This window comes from Sylvia atricapilla, chromosome 1 (genome assembly GCF_009819655.1).
Source record: "Sylvia atricapilla isolate bSylAtr1 chromosome 1, bSylAtr1.pri, whole genome shotgun sequence".
Taxonomy (NCBI): Eukaryota; Metazoa; Chordata; class Aves; order Passeriformes; family Sylviidae; genus Sylvia; species Sylvia atricapilla.
Window position 1 is genome coordinate 17,195,459 of NC_089140.1, and position 27,035 is coordinate 17,222,493.

The 27,035-nt window shown below is 38.9% G+C and overlaps 2 protein-coding genes across 5 annotated transcripts in view; both read left to right on the top strand.

Moving 5' to 3' along the window:
* Nucleotides 1-37: 37 nt before the first annotated feature.
* Nucleotides 38-12,475, top strand: ENKUR (enkurin, TRPC channel interacting protein). 2 transcript variants are annotated; one of them, XM_066316074.1, is made up of 6 exons: nucleotides 38-312; nucleotides 3,763-3,908; nucleotides 5,043-5,260; nucleotides 5,966-6,112; nucleotides 10,171-10,340; nucleotides 12,105-12,475. In XM_066316074.1, exons 1-6 carry the CDS (start codon nucleotides 239-241, stop codon nucleotides 12,319-12,321), a joined length of 972 nt encoding a protein of 323 aa, XP_066172171.1. In that variant the 5' UTR covers nucleotides 38-238; the 3' UTR covers nucleotides 12,322-12,475. The 2 variants fall into 2 exon arrangements, with proteins under 2 accessions (XP_066172171.1, XP_066172179.1); XM_066316082.1 differs by having other exon boundaries at nucleotides 12,115-12,348.
* Nucleotides 12,476-19,928: 7,453 nt separating this feature from the next.
* Nucleotides 19,929-27,035, top strand: part of PRTFDC1 (phosphoribosyl transferase domain containing 1) — a 40,741-nt gene continuing 33,634 nt past the window's right edge. For all 3 annotated transcript variants that reach the window (XM_066316094.1, XM_066316106.1, XM_066316101.1), the window contains exons 1-3: nucleotides 19,929-20,021; nucleotides 23,643-23,749; nucleotides 24,269-24,452. In XM_066316094.1, coding sequence (XP_066172191.1) covers nucleotides 19,977-20,021; nucleotides 23,643-23,749; nucleotides 24,269-24,452 — 336 coding nt within the window. In that variant the 5' untranslated portion in view covers nucleotides 19,929-19,976. The remainder of the gene's footprint in view (nucleotides 20,022-23,642; nucleotides 23,750-24,268; nucleotides 24,453-27,035) is intronic.

Below are 27,035 nucleotides of genomic sequence, written 5' to 3' on the forward strand. Positions count from 1 at the left end.
GCAGCTGCGCCTGCGCGGCCGCTCGGAGCCGGGCGCTGGAGCAGGTGGCCGCGGAGGCCCCGCCCCTCATGGCGCCGGCCCCTGACAGTTTCCCCGGTAACTGACAACAGCCGCCGGCCCCGCCCCGAGCCCCTCGGCGAGGCGGCGCTTCTGCTGTCGGAACCCCCCGGTAGGGTGGGTACCCCGCGTCCAGAGCCCCTCGAGCGATTCCCCGTGCCCGGGCTCCCACGGCTGGAGCATGGCCACGCGGAGTGCCCAGGAGGGCACCTGTGACCCCCCGCCCCGACCGGAGCAGCCCGGCAAACCTGGCGGGTATGTGGGTGTGACGGAGCCGCTTGCAGGCGGGGTGTCTGCTTCTGGCAAGGCAATGCGTATAACGGGTAACAGCTTCAAAAACCCCAAACAAACTGGTTTTTGCGTAGTTACACCTCCTCCGAACGAGTCACTAACATCCAGGGTGCTGGAGTGTGTCCAGAGGAGGGCAGCGAACCTGGGGAAGGGTCTGGAGCACGAGTCCGATCAGGAGCAGCTGAGGGAGTTTAGCCGAAAGAAAAGGAGCCTCAGGAGTGATTTTATCGCCCCTTGCAACTGTCTGAAAGGAGAGTGTAGCCAGGTGGGGGTTGGTCTTTTTTCCTAGGCAATTAGCGACTAGACAGGAGGACGTGGCCTCAGCTGCACCTGGGCGGGTTTATATTGTACGTTAGGAAGAGATTGCTCACAAGAAAGGATGATTAGGTCCTGGAGTGGGCTGCCCAGGAAGGTGGTGGAGTCCCTGTCGATGTTTAAGGAAATACTGGATGTGGCACTCAGTGCCATGGTCTAGTTGACAAGAGGGTGTTCGACTTGATAATTCAGAGGTCTTTTCCAACCTAATTGATTTCTGTGTTTCTGTGATCTGAGGATTTACAGTCCAAGAAGTGATGATTAATTTGAGTGTCTTCAATGACATCTTGTTAGTTAATAATTTACAAAGCACTCCTGTGTGCAGGAATTATAGGACATCATTGTTATTTGCAGTTAGAACAGTGCAGTGAGCAGCTGAAAAGGTGGACTTTCCAGTTTCCATATTTTCCATGTTTCAGGTGTGTCCTCTGACATTGTTTAGCTTCCCTTTCTTACCTCTTGCCTTAAAAATATAAGAAAAGGTCTTTTACCAAGAGTTAAGCAGACATGTTGTTTTATTCAAGTTCGTGTACAACTAAAAGGCTGTTACCCTGAGCATCTTTAGTGAAAGGGTAGGTTGTAACTCAATAGCTTTAAAACAAGTAGATGTATCAGTGACACATTAGAACAGAGATAGTTATCCTGTTTCAGGTAAAAGGATTCAGACTTGTGAGATTCCTAGTGCTGAGTCTTTCCCGTGTAAAAGTAGATTTTAACATTTTGTTTGTTTTCATTGTGAATGGATATAGTTTTGGACAGAGATACTTTTGAAGACAGAGGAAGGTGAATGAAATGACAATATGGCAAGGTATGCACACGGAATCCATTCCTGGCTTAATACCATTCAGAGATTTGCATACTCCATGACCATTAGGTTTAGTTTAGGCAATGGATTCCTTGGTTTAGATATAATCTGACTAAATCCCTTTCTCATTGACTTCTGTTGTCACCACACTTGCAGCTTAGATTCACAATGTGACAAATATTCAGCTGGTAACAGGACTATTGAACCTGGTTAATAGCATGATTTAACCAGTTTTAAATAATGCATACAAAATCTATTTTGTTGTATGGAGTTTTTTTTCCAAATGAAATCATATCTATTTCACTCTCAACTGACTGGGACTGCTTATGAAACCACAGCAAACATCCTCATTTTCACCAGCTTTGATAACCCAAGTTGACATTGTGATTAGATGTACTCTTATGTCTTCCTACAGATGTACTGTCTTTTTTTTCCCTTGCTGAATGATGAACAGCTTAGATTCTGATGTTCCCCATAACCATGCCTTCTTCCTTGCAACACTCTCTAACTCTGTGATATTGAGCCACTTTCTTGGTCTGGAAAGTCACTGAAAAGGTAACAGATCCCCTCATCTCTTTGTTCAAAGTCTATAGTTGTCTACAAATGATGTCTTTACCTCATGCCAGTATGTAACAAACTCAGTGTCTTCTCATTCATTTTCTCATTCTGAGACTGTGAACTCCACTAGGTCAAAATTTGCATAAAGCCAGTGCTTTTCTCTCCCATGTGCTCATGATGCCACTTCTAGAAAATGGTGAGGCATACTATTACCTATCAGTTTGGTGGGTTTGTGCAATGTCTATAAAACTTTGCCATGAATTTAACAGGAAAAAAACCAAAAACCAAAAAACCTCATTCCTTATAGTTAGAAGTATTTCAGTAAGTATATATAATCTTATGCAAATAATCCTTTCTCTGATTTTGGAGGGCAAATCTCCAAAAGACAAAATAAGTCCACAATTTTAATTAAGTCCTCTGACACGTTCTAAAGTTATGATCAAGTACAAATACATTTATGAGACATTTGCAGCTCATGAACAAGAACTTCTATGAGTGTTGCTACTGTGATACACATTCAGTGGCCCAGGATTACATGGTTTCTTTCTTCCTATTTCAGTATTTCCATAGAATGGGTTGCACTATATGTAATCTTTTTTGTCCTTTGTTTTTATGCTTACTTGAAAACATGGTATAGTTTTTTTTTTTCATAAACACATTTTTTCTGTAAAAGAAGCACAGTTTTTCATAAGCTTTTGTCTATCATAAATTAATATGACATGGTTCCTAAAGATGGACATACTATAAAACTACAATGAGGGATCCTTTGCTTCAGGAGCAGAGAGTTTTGCTTCCTCAGGCAAACATCTGTGGCAGCTCAGTCCTTCAGAGAGAGGCAAGATGTTGCCAAGTTAATGATCAGTGTTTGACTTCTTTTGGAGATTTTGATTAGAACAGAGGTCATCATGCCATATGCAACATTAGACCAAAACAGCAGTGTGTGCATACCATGTTCATACAGCTTTTCATGTCTGAGCCCTTACTGATTTTCACATCAGCTGTTTCAGCACCAAACCCACCAATGATTACCGTTGTTCAAGATTGCAGCTCCTATCTGTGTAATACAAGATAGTATTGTATCTGTATGTGTGCTGTGCTATTTCAGAGCAGTCACCCATCTCATCTCTCATAAGAGTCTGTAACAGATGGCTCAGCTGGAACACTGAGACAGTGATACAGTGGACAGTAATAAGGAAACCTGATGATCAAGGACATGCTGTACAATTCTTGACTACATTTGGCACCTTTTCTTGAGCATAAATCATAGAATCATAGATAATGTTGAGTTGGAAGGGAGCCATTAGTATCATTGAGTCCAACTCCTGGCCCTGCACAGGACACCCCAAGAATCAAACCATGTACCAAGGGAATTCATACAAATATTACTCAAGTTTGTTTCCAAAATTTAGGTTTTGTTGGATTGCAGAATGTCTGTGTTCAGCATCTATATTTGGTATTTATTTCCCCAAGTGTGATAATCCTGACCTCAGAGACACAAGAGCAGAAGGAAGAAGCAAGCTAACCGGAGAACCAGAAAACTCATTTGTCAGTGGAGCACTAGATTTAGCCTTAGCATCGATGCTGTGTGAATGATGGTCTTTATTTGAGAGAGAGTACAAAACAAAACAGATTAAGCTTTTGCTATGAGCTACTGCAAAAAAGTATATTCTTTGAAGAACTATTTTAAGTATTTTTCTGACCCTTAACTTCTTTATGGCTGTTTTTTAACTTCTAAGGTATACGTCCAAAGTTAGAGAACTTGGGAAACATGAACCAGAGAAAAATAAATCTCAGTGGAAAACTATGGGGCCAGCAAAAGTTGCAGTGCCATCTCCAAATGATTTTCTGCAGAAACGGCCCAAGGAACCCAAGTTAGCACCAAGTAAGTGTAGACAGAAAATATATGCAATGTAATGTATTTTTTAGAGTAGACAGTTAAGTGTTTGTGTTCTACAGTACTAAGTTATGGCCAGCTATCAGATTGTAAAAACAAAAGTACTGGTTTGTGGGGTCAGTATAAGGAAACCAGGTGCTGTAGGAACGAGCTTTGTCACTTGTGACATTACATTTATTTACTGCCGAAGAACATGAACTCAGACAACTCTCACAATCAAATCCTTATTTCTGGTAATGATCATGAATTAGAGTTATGTCTAGTGGGAAATATAATGGGAAATAATTATTCTGAATCACTCACTGTAAGTGAGACTATTCAGGATACTACTGAATTTGTGTTGGTGCCTTGGAGAAAAGATTACACTAAAATGGAAGAATTTCTATATTCTCTGGAGAAAGGATTATGAGAAGTTGTTTACAAGGATTAGGGAGCAGCAAGAGCAGGGCTCTTCCTTAAAGAGAGATGAGTCAGACATTGAGGGCAGCCACGATGCAGGCTGGGCCAAGACCTCACCAAGAGAGTGCAGTCCCAGCACGTCAGACAGGCCAGCAGAGCAGGGTGGTGAGGAAAGTCTGTCCTGTCAGTGTCCCACTGACCATCAAGCAAGGTCGGGTTACAGGCCAGGTCCCTGCAGTGATTCCACAAAACTCCTTGGGAGCAGGACCAGGGGCAGACATGGCTGGGACAGCTCAGCCAGGTACTGACAGGTGAAATGGGGTTCCTGGGCCCAAGGGGGGGGGGAGGGGGGTGGGTGCCCCAGGTGAGACTGGATGGGACCATTATTGCCCAAGAGCTCTGACAAGGAGCACCTCCTCTAAAAATAGTTATAATTACATTTGAAAAAAGTCCTGTACTTCTGTGCTTAAGAGCAAATAAGTGACATATCAGGAAAACCCATCTGAAACAACAGAGTGTTTCCTAGGTTATGAAACTCCTGTTAGGCCAAACAAACATACATCACAGTTTTCATTGACAGGCAGTTCTTTCATTGTAGATACTGTCGGGTTCTTTTTTTATGTAATTCTGTACATAGTTTTTCGCTTTTGAAGAGTGTAATAATATGAAATTGTAAATATCTTCAAATTTATTGCTGAGAATGTTTACATGCTCTATTCACAGAAAAAAAAGAACAGGATGGTAAAAGATTGCTTCCATTATTGCCACCCAGGACATACCACCCAGTTATTCACATTAAAAAGAATTTTATAAGTAAAAATGCAATTGCTGTTATCAAGGGGGAACCTAAAAAGCCTCAACATTTTTGTGTTGATACAAGACAGGGAGATAAATATCTCCTTGAACCTTCAGGACTTTTTCCAAAATACATTAAAAAAAAGGTAAGTTTTATTAAATTATATTGGAAATACTATTCGTAATGCCTATTTTAGTTTCACTGTTGCATAGATACCATGGCTTTTTATGTTAGACCTCTTGCATTCATCAAGAAGAAATCACTGGCACTAGATTTGTGCTTTGCTTTTGCTCATTTTACAAAGGTTAAGGCAAAATAGGCGTGTTTCCCCAAGAATGTCTGGGATATTCAGAAGTTAATTTTTCCTCACAGAAACGCGTCATTATGGAATAGTTTATCCCTCTTAACTAGTCTAGTTTTAATGTATGTATTCTTGTATGTTGCAATGTTCAGCAAAAATCAGGGTACAGGAAGACCTTTCAAAGAAATTCTCTAAGGAATGTTTCCAATCATAGAAGCTGACACCATGTAAAAATGTAAAATAGCTCACTGTCATGAACAGGTTTCAAACTCCTTGCTTAACCATCAGTTTTTATAAATAGACATTTTGGTTTCCAAATTCTGTTGTCTTCTAAGGTTGTGAAAAAATTGAAGCAAATTGCCTGTATGTTTTTCTCAGGCTACAAAGATAATCATGTTTGACACTTTCCAGAACATGGTGATTTAGGATTTTAATGCTCAGTAGCACAAATTGTCATTTCAAGCTATTTTTGCAAATAGATGGATGACAGGTATCTCTTTGTTTCCTTCTTAAAAGCACATGTAAGGAACATCTTCCTTCTCCTTATAGAATTATGGTGTTATACCAAAATGTGTGACACGGAGAAAGGAAGAAATGAAGAGAGAGGAGGAAGAATACCAGGCCAGGGTTTTGGAGCAACTCAAGAAGAGAGCCATGAAAGCTCTATCTGAAGAAGAAAGGACAAATATTCTGAAGGTAGATATTTTGATTTAGTGTAATTAGTAACATGTCCAAAATATTCAACAAGGTAGTGTAAGTCCAAATAAATAATAAAAGTATACTTTCTTGGTTAAATGAAACAAATTAGTTGTCTGCTTTTTCACTAGATGGAGCTGTAGAACAGTTGTATACAACTGAATGGACCTGATCTAGCTACAATTTTAATCCAGTTTTCAATTCTGTTTGGTTCTTATCCACCTTAATGACACGGAATTTCAGTGAAAATTCAAAAAGCACAGAATCACCAATATGGACTTAGTGACACTTATTAATGGATAAATACAATTTTTTTTCCTAATGCAGAATATTGTTCTTTTTATTGGCAGTTTCCATCTTCACATTGTGACCTCACTGATTAAAGCATAATGATTTGCTTTAAAATGTGGCAAAAAAAGAAAAAAAAATTAAATTGCAGTATAATCGTAGAACTATGACTGAAAATTTTGTTGTTTGTCAAGCTGTTCTGGATACAGTCAGTCATACAGTTTTTATTGCACAAGACTTTTTAAAGAGACTTAATACCATAAAAGAAATAGAGCATAAAAGATATATTTTAAAAGTATATATTGCTCCAGAGCTGGAATTTTTCTTGACCACTTCTTAGACAAATTTCTTATGAAAATTAAGCTTATATGACTGTGATATCTGTGTATCAGTCTGTCCCTTGATGATGTGCTCTTAGCAGCCACCTGGAACAAATTAATAGATAGATGGACAGCTCAAAGATGCTGAATTCACACACAAAAAAAATATAAATAGAGAGAGGAAACAGTGTCTAACTCATTTGCCTGAAAGATGAACTGGTTAATTGGCGAGGTCTGAAATGTCCACCACAATGGTCTATTGCATATACGATGAGAATAGAAGCTAGGAAGGAGTATGGGAGGGAGGTGAGGGTAGTGCACTGACAGCAATATAAAGAACAAAACAGCATGCTGTTTTGAAGAAGAGATATTTTTATGATGGGAAAGGCATGGGACAAGCTAATGGTCCAACAAGTCAACTATGCAGCAAAAAGATATGTGCAGAAAAGGCATGTGAGTTCAGCTGCTCACTGTTCTGCATTTAGTTTGATTAAAATGATGTTCTGTATTCTTCAAATACAGGAATGCACTGGAAGATTATTTTTAATTTTAAAGTTTTTTAGATTATTTTTATTAACTCAGTGTTTAGTTTAAATTTTTTTCAAGAACATTTTTACTTCCATGGGCTTACTTATACAGTTATATTGTCAGGAGGAATTAGTGTCCCCAGGGTATGTGGCTGTAGACATATGGGAATTTCTGTCCTTTAAAATAATTGACATTGCTAGTGAACACATGTGCACTATCTGATTTGAAAGAATACGTGGCAATAGATGCCTGAGACCAAAATCAAGCCTCATGACCTTACAAAAATAAAGACAAGCAATTTGTGCCAACATTTTTTGAACTCTTCCTTGTGCTTACTTTGGTTGGGGTTTTATGATAATAAAAGAGAATGTTGATAAGTGCAGCACATATTTCTCACTGATCCAGCATGTATTACACTTCCATATAGAGCTGGATATTCAGTTTGTGATCTAGCTCTAGGAATAGTGGTCAGCAGACTACATTGTTGGAGGAGCTGTCAAGGAGATTTTTATACAGTCATGATCTGCTTTTGATCTCTCCACTTTGTAGGGATAGAGTAAATTTGATGAATGGATGCTCTAATGTTTTGAAATCCACTGTTTTCAATTATTTCCAAGCCAGTTCTTACTAATGTACACAAATAAGAATTATTTAAAGAACCTATGAATTACTCTTTTATGAAAGTTTATGAAAATATAAGATTTATTTTTATGCCTATATATTTGTAAATTGTAACCTGATGCCTGGTAGACTATGAACCTTATCAAAGTACTTTACAGCCTTGGATAGCAAAGACAAGTATCATTACAGGATAGTGGATAAATATCCTTGTTGCTCTAAGTTTCACATGTAGCAGTAAGGTTTTTAAGCCTATGTAGATATTTGTATATGAGGATTGTTGGAATAACTTTATGAACAACACTTACATGCTGAACATGAGTATGCAAAAAGCATGAATTGCTATGCAATAAATACACTGGTTTGAATTGTTAAAATACTAGTTCATATTAAAGATTACATTTTTCTTACTGGTGGCAAGAAAGTTCATTGTTTTCCGTAAATCAGTTTTTGCAGTCATCAAAGGACAAGTTTCTAAGCACAAGAGCCCTTGAGTTCTAAAATAGAAACAACAGTTTTCAAAGCTAAATATGTATAAAAATGAGCCTTCTAAATTTAACTTCAGTATGTTCATCAGTTTGCCAGACTGTGAGAAAAGTGTTTAATAATAATGGAGGACATGAGGTTGGAAATCACGGTTTGCCATAAAATCAGTGTACCAATTAAATCTGGTTTTAGTTATGGAGAAGAGCTGAAAACGTTTGCTCCCAAGAGAGTAACTTCACTTTTTTATTTTTGAAGATACTTTGTGATATCCTCTAAAGTGACAGGATTGAGAGCCAAAGACATTTTGCAGAACTGTTTTCTCACTGATAGGTTTGTTATTTACTGATTGCTGTCTCAGTTCCTTGTTAGTTGTAATTATTAAGTTCATCCCTGTAGTTTTCATGGGGACATTTGATGCACGGGATAAACTCTAATAAATCCTCACATACCTGTGGATAGAATGTGTAGATTATGATTATACTTCTGAGGAGAGAAAGTAAGAGCAATAGTTATGCCAGCTGGTGGATGGGGTCCGCCGCTTGGGACCCAGAGAGCCACAGCCACCCCAAAGGATGTCTCGCTAGAAACAGCTCCTTGAGGGGTCAGGGCGCTCCTCAGCTGGACAGAGGGGCTTCTCAGCATCGGGCAGAGCAGTGATTTTTCAGCTCAGTGATTTCAGCTTTCAGTGATTTCAGCTCAGTGCTCTTAGCTCATGCCCTTGTGAGTTAGCCCGTCTTTTAGCCGGTCGTGGTGAGAGAGAGAGAGGTCTCGTATGGAATTTCTGCAGGTGGTACTTTATTGAGAGGGTACCAGCGAAAGGGTCCAGGGACGAGGAACCTCTCCCGACCAGAGGAAACTCAGGGGGTTTTATGGGACCCCAGGGTGGGAGGAAAAGGGTACAGAACCAATCAATTGTAACAGATCTACATAAAATCCCGAGGGGGCTTGTGGGTCTCCAGCCAGGTCGCCGTGGCTAGGAGGTTTGCCTTTGTCTTAGGTGCTCTGGCTGAAGTTGCGAAATTCTTCCTTGACTCCTCAGCTTGGCTCTCTCCAGGGCAGAGCAGCCGGGGCTCCGCCCACCTCCACAAATAGTTGTGGTAATTGTAAGAAGAATATTAAGACAAGACTTAAATTTTCTTTTTTTACCACTGTCTGGTTTCTTTTAGTGTATGTTGGTGGATAAAAGTGTTGTCTCTGGTGTTGACTTAACAAGGTTATGAGTAAGTTTTGGATTATAGCGTTTTTAATTTTTTTAATGTAGAATTATAGTCTTGACATTTTATATATGGAGGATATGGTTTGCTTTTTCTAGAAAGGTAATTCTTTGCACAGCAGCATTCAAGAGAGGTAGTAGTTATTGAAATTATTGTTGATAGGGTCAGTGACAGTTAGGGGGTTTAGCCCAGATGATAAATAAATTGCCCATAGTTGTTACTGTAATTGTAGATTAGAAGGGGAATGCAATTATTCAGATTTTTTCAAAGTAGTTTATAGAAGTTGAAGTGTTGTGGAATCAGTCTGGTGACTGTGGTCTGAGCAAGTCTTGATTACAGAAAATTAAGCTGCTGGTGAGATGGCCTGAAACTTATGCTGAATTTTACTGAATTTTGGCTGGAGTTTCAAGTATTGTAACTCTTAAGGATTTAATTAATTTGATCCCATTAAGATGATTACACATTATTAATGTACTTATCTATTATTTTGACATTGCAGTGACCTTAGCAAATGTAATATATTAAAAAAAATCAATAGTTTATGTACATAATGTTCTTACTTTAAGTTTTTCTCATGTATTTCTTTTTCATGTAATGGCACTAGGCACTGAAGAAGAAGTGGGAGGAAATAAATCGTGCATATCAGACTCTCCCAGTAATAACAGACACCATGTACAAGAGGATGCATAAAGAAGAGCTGGAATTAGAGCTGAAACAACTGGAGCATGACATAGCAGCAATAGAGAAGCACAAAACAATCTACATTGCAGATGTGTAAAGATTCTTGTTCAGATACTGTCTCTTTTCTCCTTTTTCTCTATCCATGCATCTCCAAGAAGTGCCTCTCTAAATTCTCAGATGATACCATCAGCTATTTAGAAGGAGATACTCAACTAAATGTGTAGCTTCTTAGAAAAGTTGTTACATATAACTCATCTGTACAATTCCCAAAACATTTTGAAATAAAACGTTCAACTAAACTTTGAGAATGAAAAATTAATTTTATTTATTATTTTTAATTTTTATTATTACTAAGATTTCTACAAAGATCATACAGAAAGCATATAAAACACTGTTTCATATGTTTGGAGTACATCTTTCCTTGCCTAGCCAAAACAAAGGGAAATAATTGGCTGCTAGAGATAGCTTAATAAATACAACTTCAGGATGGAATGGCTTCTGGACTATATATTAAAGAGATGTTGTGCTTTACTTAAAAGCTTGAGTGATTGTATTTCTAAACAGCTTGGCTTCTGCATAACATTTTGTGCACTCATTTTTTGTTATAAAAACCAGTTTTTAATGTGCAAACTTGTAATAATACAGACTTCACACAATACAGATACCACATGTATGTTTTTACAAGTACATAATTCTCATATGTATATACTATATTAAATCTACAATTGAATTAGAAAAATGTGTTTTGACTGGAATCGTGTGTTCTGCTAGAATGAAAGCAATATACAAGCATCTGAGTCAAGACTTAGACAAAAATTATATCAGCACACTCTATTGCAATTGTTTGCATAGAAGGAAAAAATGTTTTTCTTTCCTACTGCTTAACCTTTGCTTCATAGAATTGTAGATATTGTTTAGATTAAAAAAGATCTTTTCAGTCTTTCAAAACACAGCTTTTTCTGCATGGTATCAATCACTACCACCAGCAGCTGTTGTGACATCATCATATCTGACATCAGCAAAGGATAAAGTAAAAAAATTGAAATTAACAGTGAAAAGCCAAGTATTCCCATACATTAAGTTCCTTTCCTAAATTTGTGTGGCTTTGAAGACTTCACAGTGATTCTACGTTTTATTTCTTGTGCATATTATATTTGTCTATGACACACACTAGAAACATGTGGGTGAGCAGGAATGTGTATTTACTTATTTGTAACTTATTGTTAAGCAATCATGGTAATTTTTGAAGGATCTAAGCTGGAAGAAAGCTGCAGATTTGTGAAATGTGGATTTAATATACTTCCTACTCAAAAGAATGACACACTGTATATTTTAAAGAAACTACACTTAGTTATTAGCACTTAATAATAGGTGACATTATCTTCTAGTGAAGTACCTGATACTCTTAAGAAATTCAGTGTATTCAGAAAAGGCTGTTTCTTATGGCTTGAAATAAAAGAAAATATTTGACTCCAAAAGAGCATGCATTTCCACTGCCTCCTTCTCAGCTTTTATTTACTTGCAGACTGGCTGATTTAGCTTAGGATCTGTATTTGGTTCTTCCATTTATCATCAGCGCTAACTTTATGGAAATGCGAAATAGGTGGTGGCCTATACCAAAATTTGGGATAAGCAGGCTAGGCAGCACTTAGAAATTCACCAGTAGAAATGACTGCTTTTTAAAATTGTGAGAAGTATGTTAATATATTATTGGGAAATTAGGAAGTGAATGGGAAGGGATGCAAAAAGTATTCCTGCTTAACAGAGATAAAAGCCAGTGTCCTTCTGTAGCTGAGCAGAGTGTCACTAGTGTCTTTCAACAGTGCTGTGGTGTTTTTTTTCCTGAGCCTCATCTAGTTCTTTGCAGGTAGCTCTGCTGCATGTTCCCCTCATGAGACATGTGAATTGCTTCTGTCACCCTTTGGAGACGCTGTACCCTATGGAGAGGCTTTTGGTGTGTATTCCATGGGACCTGCCAACACCTCTGATTAGGGAAAAACATATAATGAAAATCATTGAAAATGCACGCAGAATGATAATGTTTTTACCCTTTAGCTCTCTCTGGGAAGTTTGACAAAATAAATTTACAGAATCCAAAGAATGTAACTCTGTATTTATATGTTCAGGAAATGCCAGTAATTGAAAGTATAATGTTCGTGAATCAACTAATATGTATCATTGGTATAACAAAATGAAAAAGGTGAATAAACTCAATTGTTCTTATAGAATTGTTCCCTCATAAAATCTATTCAATTTTAACAGAAACAACATGCTAAAAAGTAGCATTACCAGTTGAAACATCCTTTAAATTCACTAGTCAGTTACTAATAATGAAATAACAAGACTGTAACCAAAGTGCTTCAGTACTTCATAATTATAAAATTGGTGATTTTAAATTATCCGTATTAAATTGGATAACCATCATAAAACATGAAAAATGGGGTATGAATAATCTCTTGGTCAGTAAGAATTATGTTCCCACAAACTGAAAATATTTCCTGTTGGAAGTTGTGCATGAAAAAGCTGTGTATCTATTTTTTAAAAATAGCAACGTGAAATTATGATGAATATCGCACTGGCTGTTCTTGAGAATGAAACTATTTATATTCAGGAAGGAAGGGATCAGATATGGCATCGTCACAAACAGAGGGAGTTCCTGATGGTATGGCTCTGATAGACTGCCTCGAGCAAGTGTCAGCTCTGACAGGAGCATTTGGGCTCCATGTGGCTGATCTTGGACCGTGGTGGCTTTTTGGGCTCTGCATGCATTCCTGGGGACTAAGTCTGGGACAATTCTTCAAAACCTTCCTTGTAGAGGGGTAAACTCATTCCCCTCACAAAACAGTAAGGCCAAAACCCAGTGGGAAAAATGTGAGAGATTCACCACTGAATTAAATTTTCCAGAGTGTCTCTTGGTGGGTTTTTTTGTAGGAGGGCATGTTCTGACCCTTGTATATTTTTGTGGTACTGCAGACTGCTGCTGTGATGACTCTGCCATGAAGCTAAAATATAGTCCTTTCACTGGCATACATTTCAAGCAACACAACATATCAAACAATTTCAGCCTTAATGAAGGCAGACATCTTTCAGATAAGAAAATTTCACATATATGCAAATTAACAGGATCCTAGATAAATGCTAGCCCTAGTCCACACTTTCATCCTCAGCTTTAGGATGCTTATAATATTAATGACATAATTAGAGGAGAGACCGGTGGCAAACCCTGTTATTAAGGTCATCTGACATTTCCCACAGTCAAGGAAGGCAGCTGCTGAGGCCTGCAGCTGGCTGGTGTTGTCCACCCCAGGAACCAGGTGTGTATTGAGCCTGACCAAGCCAAGGAGGGATGGCCATTTCTTCCAGGAGTGCCCATTCAAGGTGGTGATGCACACCTGACCATATGAATGCCTACACTCTTGTAGGGTCTTTCATACTATCTCAGTCTTCCTTGTGCTGCTTCTTGTCATGCAAAGTTATGTAAATAAAATATGAGTAAATTCAAGGTTTTATCCTTCCAGGCTAAGCAGTGGCATTATGGTAGAAATGAAATGTGAGTTATTTCTTGTAGGTTTTTTCTTTACTGTTTAAAGGGTGCTGATATAAATGTGACTTCCATTTCACCAAGCTATGAAACACAATTTTTCTATAGACTCTATCTCCACAAATAGTTGTAGACGGGCAGACAGCCAAATAGCAGCTATATGCTGGTCTTGTTGATGCTGCTAGGAGAGTGAACTTCTGTTCAGTCAAAGTACTAGCCTGTGGTGTTAATTCATTATTCCATGCCAGCCACGACACTGGCTCCACAGCATGAAGAAATTCACAGAAACATGCAAAGCCTGAAATAAATTTGTATTCAAACCTTTCCTCCAATGGCCTTTGCAGTGGTGCCCACCAAAAATTCAAGCACAGCTGAGCTGCTGGTGAACTGAAATAAGGGTTTATCTTGCTGACCTGTGCAGTTTCCTTGAACTCCCCTGGTACTGTAGCCTGCTGTTTCTTGTCCTAGATTGTTAAGTTATCTGTCATATGGATCGTGTTTTTCTCTCTTTGCTTAGTGTCTGACACAATTTTGTCTGTTATAGAGCTCTTGTGTGCTTATAATAACAGTAATAATAAATATGATCATCTGGGCATGAAGACCACGCAGTAAGATTCTTGTTGTTTACTAAAAGGATCTGTTTTCCAAGAACCCTCATTTCATTTGTTTCAGCAGCTGGAAAGTAGGAGTTGAAGGAAGAGAAATGAGATTTAAAGCACTTAGCTTATTCCCTGGAGCAATATGATTTATTCATGTCTTTGTCATAGCATGTTTTTTGAAATGCAATGGTAAATGACTTATACCTGGCTTTTTCACTGGTAACCATTAATACTGCATTTCTCATTTTTTGGGATTTCTGACATGCAGTTTGAGTCCATCTGTTTTAAATACAGGATATGTGTGCCTCAAGTTAGAACTATGATTTGAGCCTAAACAGCACTATGGAGTGGTCCAAAAGCTATTGGTTACTCAAAAAAATTAAAATTAATGATTAATTTAGCCTTGCTAGGTGAGAGCCTGCAGACAGGAAATTCAGGTAACTTAATCCTCTAATTCCAAGAGCTGCTGTAAAAATGGACCAATAACTATAGAACTGTTCTTTGAGGTCCATTTTAAAGGACCTCATGTTACTTTGAGGTCCATATTCAAGCTGAGGAAGCAATGTCATAACTCTCTCTTTGAAAGAAAAAAACTCCAGTAGTGTTCAACATGTGGCCCCAAGCACTGCACAAAGGGAGAAACAACCACAGTTTGCTGCTTTCTCAGGAGGAATGATTTGTCTTACACACCAACAATAAAATTAGCAAATGGTCCAAATCCAGCATTCCAGCACCCTCGGGTAGCACAGAGGCTGTCCAGCCATGAATATTCACTGTCCTATGCCACAGGAGAATTCTTGGGACCAGTCTCTGTTTTTCAATACATTGTTGTTACTCCACTGTTTATTCTAAGCAAGCTATGAAGTATACAAAATTGTATCAAAGATAACTGAGCTATTGGGGGGGGTGGGGGGAAGCCCTTAAACTGTTACTTGTTTAAGACACTGAATTCTTTTGTTTGGCAGACTTTCCTAGATTTGTTTTAATTGAGAAAAAAAAATAGTTTAAAAAGAGAGATGAAGCCAAGTGAACAACCTCCTTTAAAAGGAAAACAAACTCTAACAGTTAAATTCATTATGTTGGGTGTGACCCACTATATAGTTGCAACTCCCTGACATCATGCATGATGAATTTGTCATAGGATATGATGTGAGCAGCATTCCTGGAAAATAGTGCTTTTTCATTTAAATGTCAATACCTCTAAATAGCTGGTTAGGGCAAGTATTTCCATATTATTATAAAGAATATAAAGTTTATTCTAGTATTGAAGGACAAGAGGAAATTTCTGTTTGCATTTCTTCCAGCTATAAGGACTCCATATTAATAACATGAACCTGAAAAGCAGGAAGGGTATCTTCAGGAGCCAGGAAATTGCAAAGCAAAGTTCTTGCTGCTCTCGTTTGGCGCAGTGAGATTAATAACAAACAAAAATGTAGTTTTGTATTAAAGATGTTTATCATAGACCAAATAAGTCAAAGCCCAGGGTTCTGTCAAGCAGTGCCTGACAGTGATTTGAAAGCTATAAATATTTAAAAAAAATAGACTAACATCTTGAATGGCAGCTTTTAGCCATTTTCTTTATATCAAAGTTACTCAAATTAATTCTCAAAGCCTAAGTCAATTCCACAGACTCAGTGCAGGTTAACTGTGGCCAAGCTTCCCTAGTAGACCTTAGATGCTGCATCTGCTTCAAAGCTAAACTTTCCAGTTCCTCCAATGCTCCCTAGCCCTGCTAATGCGGCAGCATTTCCTATGGCCTCCCTGTGTTCATGACTGTAGGGGAATGGTTTGAAATTCTGCTTCATGTTCTCCCAGATGTCTGGAACACTATCTGCCAGACATGTTCAGCTGCACTCAGGGTCTCCAGCAGCCACCCTATGGACTGGGTCACTGCCTCAGGTAATACACAAGAACTCAAAATTCTGGAATATATTAAAACTGGACATGAACAATTTCGAATTGTTTCCAACATGCCCTAAAGTACTGTACATATGCTAGACTTTTTCTTTTAATAATCTCTTCAGTAACCATTTTACCCAAAAATGTCTTTCTCTTCTAATTGGAGCTGTATGTGTGTTGTAGCTTACCTTGTAACCACTAAGAAATTCAAGTTTATGCTTGATAAGATTGTTTACAGTTCTGCTGTTCACATAACAGCTGCAGCAACAGGCAGAACCAGAAAAAGAGCTCTTACTTCATCCCCTAATTGGCAAGCTTCTACCTAGGTAAGCCATACTTCTTGAAATATTCTGGATTTTCATGCTTTTCTTGTCTAGTTTTGGTGTTTACATATTAAACTGAGCTGTCAAATGTTTGTTATAGCTTCTTGGAATCAGAATACATAATGCAGTTGCAAAGGTTACTTACAGATAACTCCATAATAATATTTGCCTTGGACTCCTTTCTTCATATATCCCTGCCCCTAGTCTTTTATTTTCAGTATTTCTTTACATTAAAGTTGTGAAAGGGTGGGCTTATCCTACTTTTATAAACAGAAATAGATGTCTAATTGAAATTATAAAGTTGTGTAAAGGCCAAAGATATAAATATATTCACAAGGGATTTGCATATCAGTCTTAACCTTGCTTTGTTTCTCTGTGTGTCGCTTCTTCCATCTGCTCTTTATGGCTCTTGGCTGTGTGTCCAGACCTACCCAGTCCTACTGTTAGTATTATCTACCCTTATTTTCTTTATTCTTTTCCCCTTTGATCATTTCCCTTGGTTGTATATCTAGAAATGTTTATTTTTTTCCTCTTATTTTTAGTTCATAAACAAACAGCTAAACAAAGATAGTAAGAACATTCTTCAGAATGTTTACAGGCTTTTTCATAGTTAAGCCCCAAATATTATGTTCTCACTAATTGTATTTTGGCCCTAATTAAAATAAGTTTTGAAAGTCTGCTGTAAATTCATTCATTCTATACCAGCTCATACTGTAAAAAAAAGAAAAAAAAAAGCAAACATTCAGTAAGCATACAGTCTTCCATAACAAAATCCTTAGCAGCTTCATTTCCATTATGCACAAAGAACCTCATTAATTCTGGTTTCTGCTAGTTCTGTGAGTTCACAAAACCATGAATTTGTCTCATTTGCAACAAAACTAACCAAAATGTATTACATTTTGTGCCACTGAAAAATCTTCCATGGAGAAGAACAGCTTTGTGGGTTGGGTGTGTGGCTGCTAACAGCAGTACTATAGAAATGTACCTCAGCTAAGTTTATCTAGTTTTTAATTTCCTTACTCATATTTATTGTTGTTAGCAAGGTATGACACTTCATTACACTTCTTAAGTGAGGCCTGTAAAATTGCTGGAAGATAAGAACGTCAAAACAAAGACTTGACAAACACATTTATCCAATCTTGATGGGAAGAAGAAACATCTCCTGCTTAAGTTTTCCAGCACAATGCTCGAGGAATTTATTTTTTAGTGTTCTGCTCATGTTAAAGCTTTTCAAAGCATTAAGCTTCTGTCTGTAGTTAGTCAGAACAATCTCTCGTATTGCAGTAGTCGGATAAAGAATATGGTTAAAAATACAGAAAGATGTTAATAGTAACCCAAATAGGCTGGAAGGTAGAAGAAAACAGTCCCCATATAGCAGTGGCAGAATTGATTTGAGTTTCTAGCTGTAATCTAAATAGCTTCAGATCCATAGAGTTCAGCTCTGTGACATAAACGCAACAGCAGCTTTATTGGTAACTTGCTGGTAACTGATTCTGACTGCAGTAGCTTTATGGCAAATATGGGCATTAGGAAGCATTCTTTCAAGAATGAATGAGAGATGAGTCTTCAAATCCTGAAAAGTGTGGTTACAAATCAGGACAATTTAACCCAAAGATCAGATGAAACATTAAACTTTCTTTCTCAATAGTTGTATGAAATGTTGACATGTAATTGAAATGCAAATCTACTTAGGAATTTTAGCCATTATGAAAATCTCTTATGTATTTTACTGAATTATTTTTATTTTATTTATGTATGTTTGTAGAAGTCTGCATATGCTGTTTATCAGATTCACTACTCACTATTTTTTCCCAGCACACTTGAGTCTTCATACAGAGACACCACTTTGAGGCAGATATATTCTGGAGTGGATTTCTGACACTTTGAAAACCTTGTCTTTTGTTCTTTCTTACATGCTGTCTAATGTAGCAATAGTACTTTAAAGAACAGTTCTTAATGCACCAAAAAGCAAATACCCTTGCCTTCATATAAGAAACAAAGCATTTATCTCAAGATAATCTTCAATTGCTCTAGTACTTTGCCAGATTTTAATTAGTGGTTAATTTATAGGAGCAATCTTAACACCAGATTCCTAAGAATTGCCCTATCAGCTCTAATGTAAGCGCATTAACAGGATGCACCTTAAAACTAGTCCACATTGGACACCCAAACTCCCAGTGTAGACAAACCCATAACTGCTCCCTGGATCCACCTGTTTGATCAGAAGTGTCAATGACCACATTCTAGAATAGTAGTGTACAAACCTGAAATATTTCCAGCTTGGTTGGTGAGAGCCCCTCAGGTACCATTAAGAATATTTCATTATGCCTGGGTCTCCCCTAAAAGCAACTTTTCTTCCTTTAATATTTTCTAGTCGAGGAATGGCAGAATTCTACCAGCTGTGTATTTGACATATTGATACTGAAATTATACAGACAGAAATTATAACCAACTTTCAATTTTAAGAAAGTGGAAAGCTCTGTTTTTATCCACAGTGGGCAGAGAGGCTGTTAGCATCTTCCACGAAAGACAGGATACAAAAAGGATGGAGCAAGTCCAAATTAGAACTTCTTATATGGAAACGTAAAGGTAGGCAATTACCAGAGTAAGCCAAGAAAGAAAAGCTCCTTCTTATCTGTCAGGCAGTGAAAGCAAAATAATAAAAATAATTTTAACAGAATTGGAAGGGGGTGGCAGAAAGTTGTGCTGTTCTTGGTGCCTGATATGTTTATCTCCAACTGCACAGAGCACAGGCAGCATGGGCATTGGGCTGGGGCAATAGGAAGACACAGCCTCCTCCCGCATGTGCACGGTGCTGGGAAGGAGTAGCAGCTCCAGAAGACAGTCAGGATGGAAAATATGATTACTGAACTGCTGGAATTTTTTTTTTTTTTTTCATTCCCTGGAGTATAAGAAAATCCTGTTAAATTGGGAGTTTAAACCACACCAGCTTCATACTACCCATTAACCCAGGACAGGCCCCTTGGTCAGCCCTGCCCAAGCCTTTCCACCATCCCGACCGTACCAATACCGGCGCAGCTTCCATCCTGCACCCCGCATCCTGCATCCCGCGCTGCCCATCCCGCATCCCTCACTCCGCACCCTCCACCCCGCACTGCCCATCCCGCTCCCCCCATCCCGCACCCTCCATCCCTCCGTCCCTCCATCCCGCACCCTCCATCCCCCACCCCGCACCCTCCGTCCTTCCATCCCTCCGTCCCTCTATCCCCCATCCCGCACCCTCCGTCCCTGCATCCCTCCGTCCCTCCATCCCGCACCCCGCACCGCTCTCGGCGCTCCCTCCCCAGCCGCCCTCTCCCCGGCGGCCCCGCCCCGCCGCAGCCCCTCGGCCGGGCGGCGCAGGAACATGGCCGGGCAGGGCGGGAGCAGCGCTGGAGGCCGCGGCGTTGTGGTAAATGCGGAGCGCGGCCCGGCCCGCCCCGGCCGCTCGCCCCTCTCCGGCCGCGGGGCCTCCCCGGTGTCCGGCCCGTTTTCCCGGTGCCCCCCGGCGCTTTGTGCTGAACCCCCGCGCCCTTCCCTTCTCTTCCCTTCCCTTCTCTTCCCCCGCTCGCTCCGGGCCCCCCGGCCGGCGCTTGGGCCGCGGCCCCTCGCCCTGCGCCGGCCCCGGCCCCGCTGCGGCCGCCTGAGGGGACGGGCGTGTTGGGCTGAGCCGCGCCTGTGGCTTCCGCCGTGAAAACACGGTCCGTACCGACCCGAGCGGCTCCTGTGGCCGTGGCCGTGCTTCCCCGGGCTCCTCGAGTACCGGGGATGAGGATCCTCAGTCACCCCGAGGTGTCTTTCTCCCACTGGAGCTCTGAGAGGCCCCTGGGGGTCTGCGGGCCCGTGAAAGAGGGTTGGGCTGCCCGTGTTCTGCTGGGGTGGGAAACAGCCCGAACCTTGGCAGTGCGTTTGGAGTGCCTGTAGAGATGGATAAATGGTGCAGAAATGAATGAATGTGATCCTCATTCTGATAGACATACCAGATTCTCTTGTGAAGCAAATGCCATCACTGCCACCACCTTAGGTATGTTCTTATTTTAATGCGGCATTAGGATTTTAACGGTGAGTTCACGGGTCAGTTGCCCAGATCACGGCCCAGGGCCCTGTGTAGGCAGTGGACACACTGTCCACTCCAAGGGCCCCTCCATCCCCCTTCTGAAGGACCTGTCTCTGTGTGTTGGACCTCTGTCTGAAAACACCACACATCAACCACGTCTCCGGACTCATGTGCAATAAGTGACATTCCTTGAGTGACTGTGCATATCATCAAAGCAGCATGAGGCTATTGCAAAGAAGGACATAAATGTGCATGACCATGTTCTACTGCGCTGGTTAAATATTTTCTGCTCATCTCCCCAAAAACCCAACCAGCAGTAAGTCCAGTGCGGCCATCATTTACAAAAGCTGGACTTCGCTTCATGCTCATTTGGAGCTGAGGACTGAGCTCCAACCTCACTGTGCTCACTTTGTCAGATGAGAAAACGAGCAACATATTTGCATAGGTGTTGCAATTGAAAATCAGCTTCTCTCTTAGGCCTCAAGGGAACGCTTTTGGATACTGCCATGTATTTGTATTCCTTTTTGTATCCATTCACATCAACTTTTTAAAGACTTAAGGAAGAATTTCTGCTGAGCTATTCAAACATGCAAAGCCTGAAATTTAAAAGTAGGTCTTTCTTTCACTGTAGGAATTTTTTTACACATGAATATGCCAATGTATTTGGAATATATGTTTACTTATCCAGTTGAATACTGCTTTTTTTCTGAAACAATCAGAATTTTCTCCTTCATGTTTTCAAGGGCTTTTTTAAATCTCAAACAGAATAGTCTTAAGAATTTACAGTTACTTGAAAATTGTCTTATAGCATAACACTGTGAATAGCTTTGGGATAAATGAGAATTTCTAAGACTTGTTGGGAAGTGCCTGTTTCTAAAAGAAAGAAGAATATGAAATAGGCTTATTAGATCGGAGAAGTAATTAATTTGAAAGGATGTGAATTTCATCTTATTTGTCAAACGCCAGCAAGCACTTGTAAACAAGAACTTCAGTATTATTGTAGAGTTACACTGTTTATGGTCTGCTATTCTAGAGAACCAGACGGATTAATGGGAGAATCAAAATTTCGTCCCGATCCTGTTTTATAAAGGACTTACTGTAACCTAAGTAAAAGTTATTGGTTTGTATGAGTTCTGAAGCAGTTTCTATCCGTTTAATTTGATCTTCTGCATCACACTGAAACCATTCAATTTGACAAGAAGGCAGAAGTAAGCAACACTGACAGGGGTTGCTAGTGGCTGTTTGTAATACTTAATGAAATTGTTTCAGTTTGCATTAAAATGCCTTTGAACAGGCCGTTCATTGCTACAAAATGTTTAAAAAGTTTCAGCCCCCCCATGCACTGACAAAGTAGGTGGGAAAATAGTCTTCCCAGGCGGACTGCAGCCGTGGTTTTGGAGCAAGACTTGCCTCTTAATTAAAAACCTGGCCAAGGAGGATATTTATAATCTCCTGTTTCTATGGAAATGAGGAACACAACTAAGTTACTTTTTTTCTTTTGTGTAGTTTCAAGGCTTGTGTAAGTCAAGGGAAAAGCTTATATTGATTCCAGCGATCTCCCAGCCATGCCCTTCATGGGCAAATATTCAGTAGCAGTTGTCAACTAATAACCTTTTCAGTGCAGAAATTTTGGGGTAGAGTTAAGAAAACATGCCAGTCAAGGTGTCTATAGCTGTCAATGAATATGCAAAGAAAGCCCCCAAGCAACCCAAAATCCATGAGGCAGAACAGAGTTTCAGTACAGCATGAGGCAGGCCTGTGTCTGAGTTAAAGAAGAGAGGATGTAGAGGAACAGCTCAGCATCAAATATGTTATCTTAGCCAAAATTGTCAGAAACCTTTTATTGCTCTACTATAAAATGATAAGCAGAGGTTAGTTTCAGTAATGGTCCTTTAAAGACTATTTGTAGCAAAAATGCCATTAAGACATGCACTGCACAAGGGCAAGTTTGTCACCATTTCTCCTTGTACTCAAGATTCCTGTAGTCAAGGTGTAGAAAGACAATGTGTGACTCGAGGAATATGACTGTAAGGAAAACCTGTTAGGTGTCACTTTTTATCCTGAACCAGTACTGAAGCAAAGCTTTGTAATGATTTCAAGATACCTTGTGAACCTGCAGGTTTTGTCTTTCATAAGGAATAGGAAAAGTGTTTTGGAGTTTGTTTAGTTTTTGTGCTAGTGACTGCATTTCATAGCTTTCTGAAGCCTTCAACTGTTGGCTATTTTTTGATCTTCTTAATCTCTACCACCATTGTATGCTGTGAGATCTAGTCTCTGTATTCTGATACGTACAGAACCAATGTATATTAAGTCTGTAAAATATTTTTTCTTTAAATATATGAATTTACAGACTAATTTCATAGTGAGGTTAGATCCAAACATTTTGTAATTACTTATCTTTGATGACACCTGAATTAAGAACCTCGCCTTTGGCAAGAAGTACAGTTTTTCACTGATTTGCGCATATATCATCCATGAACCACATAAATTATTCTCTATATGTACTGTTTCATCTGTAGAATATTTATCTATTTATTTATTTATGACTTTAAGTAATTCTAAACTAGAAATGCTCAATTTTAGTATAGAATTTTTTGACTTTTAATTCCACTGTCTGAATCTCCTATTGGAGAATCCCTTCTTACTGGCAATATTATATTTGCACTTATGAGTTTGAAAGTACTTAGAAACTTACTTTTGCCACTAGTTTAGAATTAAATATTTCCTTTGTCTAATTGTTTGTAATTTCAGGTGATGTTTCCCACATTCAGTATGGAAAAAACTGTAGCATTTGATTTCTGAGATATACTGAGAAGCAAAATAATTAATGGAAAAACAAAATACTAAATTGTAACTGGAAGAAAATATGGCATGCAATGAACTCATGCAGTGGAGTGTACTAGAATGCCGATTTTGTATCAGTTACATAATGTCAAACACCATGAAGTGTTCTTGACAGTACTATTTGATATTCAGATTTCAGACAATTGGCCTGGATACAGTCTGGACTTGTTCACTTACCCTCAGCACTACTATGGAGACCTGGAATATGTGCTCATTCCTCATGGCATTATTGTTGACAGGTATGTATAGCTTGAATGTTACTAAAGAAATTGTTTGGTCAGTAATATTATTTTTTTATAAAGGCTGCCATCCATGTACAGTGCATGTATAATCTTTGTCCTAAAATATTATTAGTTAAAAACTTGGATATTTTTATTTAGAAACTTAGGACACAGTGCTTTGCATCTTGCATCCATCACTCTGTATCTGCCATCTGTGAGCTGGATGCAGACCCAGTCAAGCATTGGAATGGACTGTCCTGGAAGGTGGTAGAGTCACCACTCCTGGAGGTGTTCAAGAAACAACTGGACGTGGCACTTACTGTTATGGTCTAGCTGACATTGTCATGATCAGTCAAAGGGTGGACTCGATGATCTTGAAGGTCTTTTCCAACCTAAATCACTCTGTGATTTGGTGAAGTCAGGACATTTAAGCAGTGCCAGTCAAGCTTTATATTGACCACAGTGTTTGTAAAGTGTTAGAGCATCTGCATCTAAAGTTATTTTATCCTTAATTTTTAATTATTTTTTTTTGCCCAGGACAGAACGACTGGCAAAAGATATTATGCAAGACATTGGAGACAATGATATTGTGGTTCTCTGTGTCCTCAAAGGTGGCTACAAGTTCTGTGCTGATCTTGTGGAGCACATTAAAAATCTTAGCAGAAATTCAGAAAGGTTCATCTCCATGAAAGTCGATTTTGTTAGACTGAAAAGTTACCACGTAAGTCAACAACTGATTTATGTAGATTCTGGTTGTATGTTGTAATAAATAGTTGACTTTTGCATGTGAGATCTCCACCTCCAATTATAAGAAAAACTATGTGGAAAATATTTTTCTTTGATAAACTTGTGAGGTTTTCTTAAAAACTCATATCCCTTATACTTTTTAGATAGTCTGAATAAGGATATCAAGCATCCTTGAGCTCTCCTGTTTTATTTAGTCTGTCTTTTACTTCCAGACAGAGAAGTATTGAAATTTCATTCATGTAATATGTCAGCATCTTGTTTGTTCTCAAAATCCTCAGCAGTTCTGTCAAGTTAATTTCATCTTACTGCATTTTCTACCCCTGCATAATTTGGCATAACTACAAGGTGGTAAATCTATGTCTTCTTCTAAATGTTTAATGCTAAGTAAATGAAATGCTTTCATTTTCATAGCATGTGGATTACATAGTAGCAAAATATACCACCAGATGATGATAGTGTTCTACAAGAAAATGAAACAAGCCATTCAATCATATCCAGTGTTGAAGTTAGCATCAAGTAACCCCTCCTGTTATCTTCAGAGGAAATTATGCAATAAAAATTCATCTGTGTCGCTGAGAATATGATAGTGAGATGAGCAGCAATTTTTAGAATTTCTAACTACAAATTCTTATTGTAGAAGTAATAAATTTATATTCTACCTTGCAGTGCATGTTTCATAGTGAGGGAACATTTCTATAAGTTGTTGTAGAAATGTCAGAGGAAGTACACTAAATAAATAGAGTGACAATACAGTGTTTTGCAGAAACGCAACTTGTTATGTCCAGTAGTTCCCACAATAACTCTACATCCTTTCTACAGTTTGTTGGCTGGCATTTTCTTCTGACCCCAGTGACTACAAACTTCCTAACTTTCACAGATCCGGTCTGACTTTTTTCAGTGTGGAAAACCAGTGAATGACAACCTTTTATAGCCATCTGGTTGGGATTTGGTCCTGAAACTTCTGTTTCAAGAATTAGTTAGTTCTGTGAAACACGTGTGAAAGACTAATGTTATGTATTTGCTAGTTATTCAGCAGTATTACAGAAATAATTAATAAATTATAATGTTTGTCTCACATAATGGCACATGGAAATTTTGCTCTTTTTTTTTGCGCATTATAATAGCACTTCATTAACACTGCTGAGCAAATGGTGGAATTACTTAAATTTGGTTTGGTTTTGCATCTCTCAATGGACATGCTTTTCCTGCAGAGTTATCTCTGATCCAGTATGGAGCTATTCTTGTTCTAAAATTTCTTTCCTTGGGGTCAAATCTTATTAGCCATACTAACCTATAACCAATGAGTGGCAGGAGATGTTGTACCACAAAAGTGTGGAAATCTTCACATCTTTAACTTAGGAAATAATGTAAATGCATGTTATATCAAGTTGAAACAGCACTAAGAAGTTTTATTATGCAAGGGTGCAATTGCCAAAATTAAGTCCTAAATGATCGTAGCATTCAGTGGCTGTGCATATTTTGGGTCCTAGCCTCATGCTGTAAGGTAGCACCTTCCCAAGAACTAGAGTCTGCATCTGCTTTTTTGAAAAAATACATTTTTTTTTTTATGTACTATATGTACTTCCAAACAGGTGTCACATATTTAGAGGCTGAAGCTGTCCTTGATTTAGTGCTTGGATCAGTGCTTGTTGCCTCTCTGGTCTTGAGAAGCTGAATGACACTGCAGTAGAAATTTGAAATTACATTAGTATTGGTAGATGCAGCCCATGAGATATGCATAAATGTAATGCTGACTAAATACTGACCACTACCTGCCATCCTTTGCATCTTGTTGTGTCCTGTGCAACTGCAGGTTTTGGAGAATGTCTCCTTGTCAGCATAGCTGGGCTTGGATCACTTGAGGAACTTGCTATACATAGTCTGAGGGACTCTTTTTCCCAGCCTTATATGAAACTCCCAAATCTCTAGGTTAGTTTATTCTGTAATAACGTATCTTTCTCAGTGTTTTACACTTTAATCAGAGGCGACAATTACAGCTTTAGAGATAAGACTTTACTTAAAATCTTGGAGCATCACCAGTTGCACTTCTTTGCTTTCCTCTGTGATTTCTGTTCCACTTTCTAGTAAGACTTATTACTGCTCTCTCTTTTTATCCCTTTTTCATTTCACAGACACTGTTCTTCTCACATTATTTATCCTGCTTCCTTTTACTAACTCTCTTATTCTCTCTTTCTCTCCTGAAGGGAGTCCTGCTGCTCTCAATATGCTTCCTTCAGACATGTCTCCCTTCCCCCCTCCAGCTGTTAAAATCCAGGAATTAATTTCAGCTCAAACTCATGGGATTTTTGTATTGTCTCATTCCAGCTTCCATATTGAAAGGTTAGTTGATTTTTAGGGGTTGTAATTCAAAGTGGGATTTCTTGGTTTCATAGGATAGCAAAAATGGGCTGTAATTGTGATGTAAAGTCAGATCTTGGCATCAGTGAAAGTGCTCCTTAATTACCAAGTACCAGTGGAAAATGTTTTACTTTGCTGTTTGGCATACAGACATGATTACAGGAAAAGAAGATTGCAAATATGACCAGTTTTATATAGC

Coding starts and splice junctions, on each gene's coding strand:
- ENKUR (XM_066316074.1), top strand. CDS start 239: ATGGCCACGCGGAGTGCCCAGGAGGGCACCTGTGACCCCCCGCCCCGA. Junction 3,909..5,042: donor GGAACCCAAGTTAGCACCAA/GTAAGTGTAGAC, acceptor CTCTATTCACAG/AAAAAAAAGAACAGGATGGT. Junction 10,341..12,104: donor ACAATCTACATTGCAGATGT/GTAAAGATTCTT, acceptor AGCCTCATCTAG/TTCTTTGCAGGTAGCTCTGC.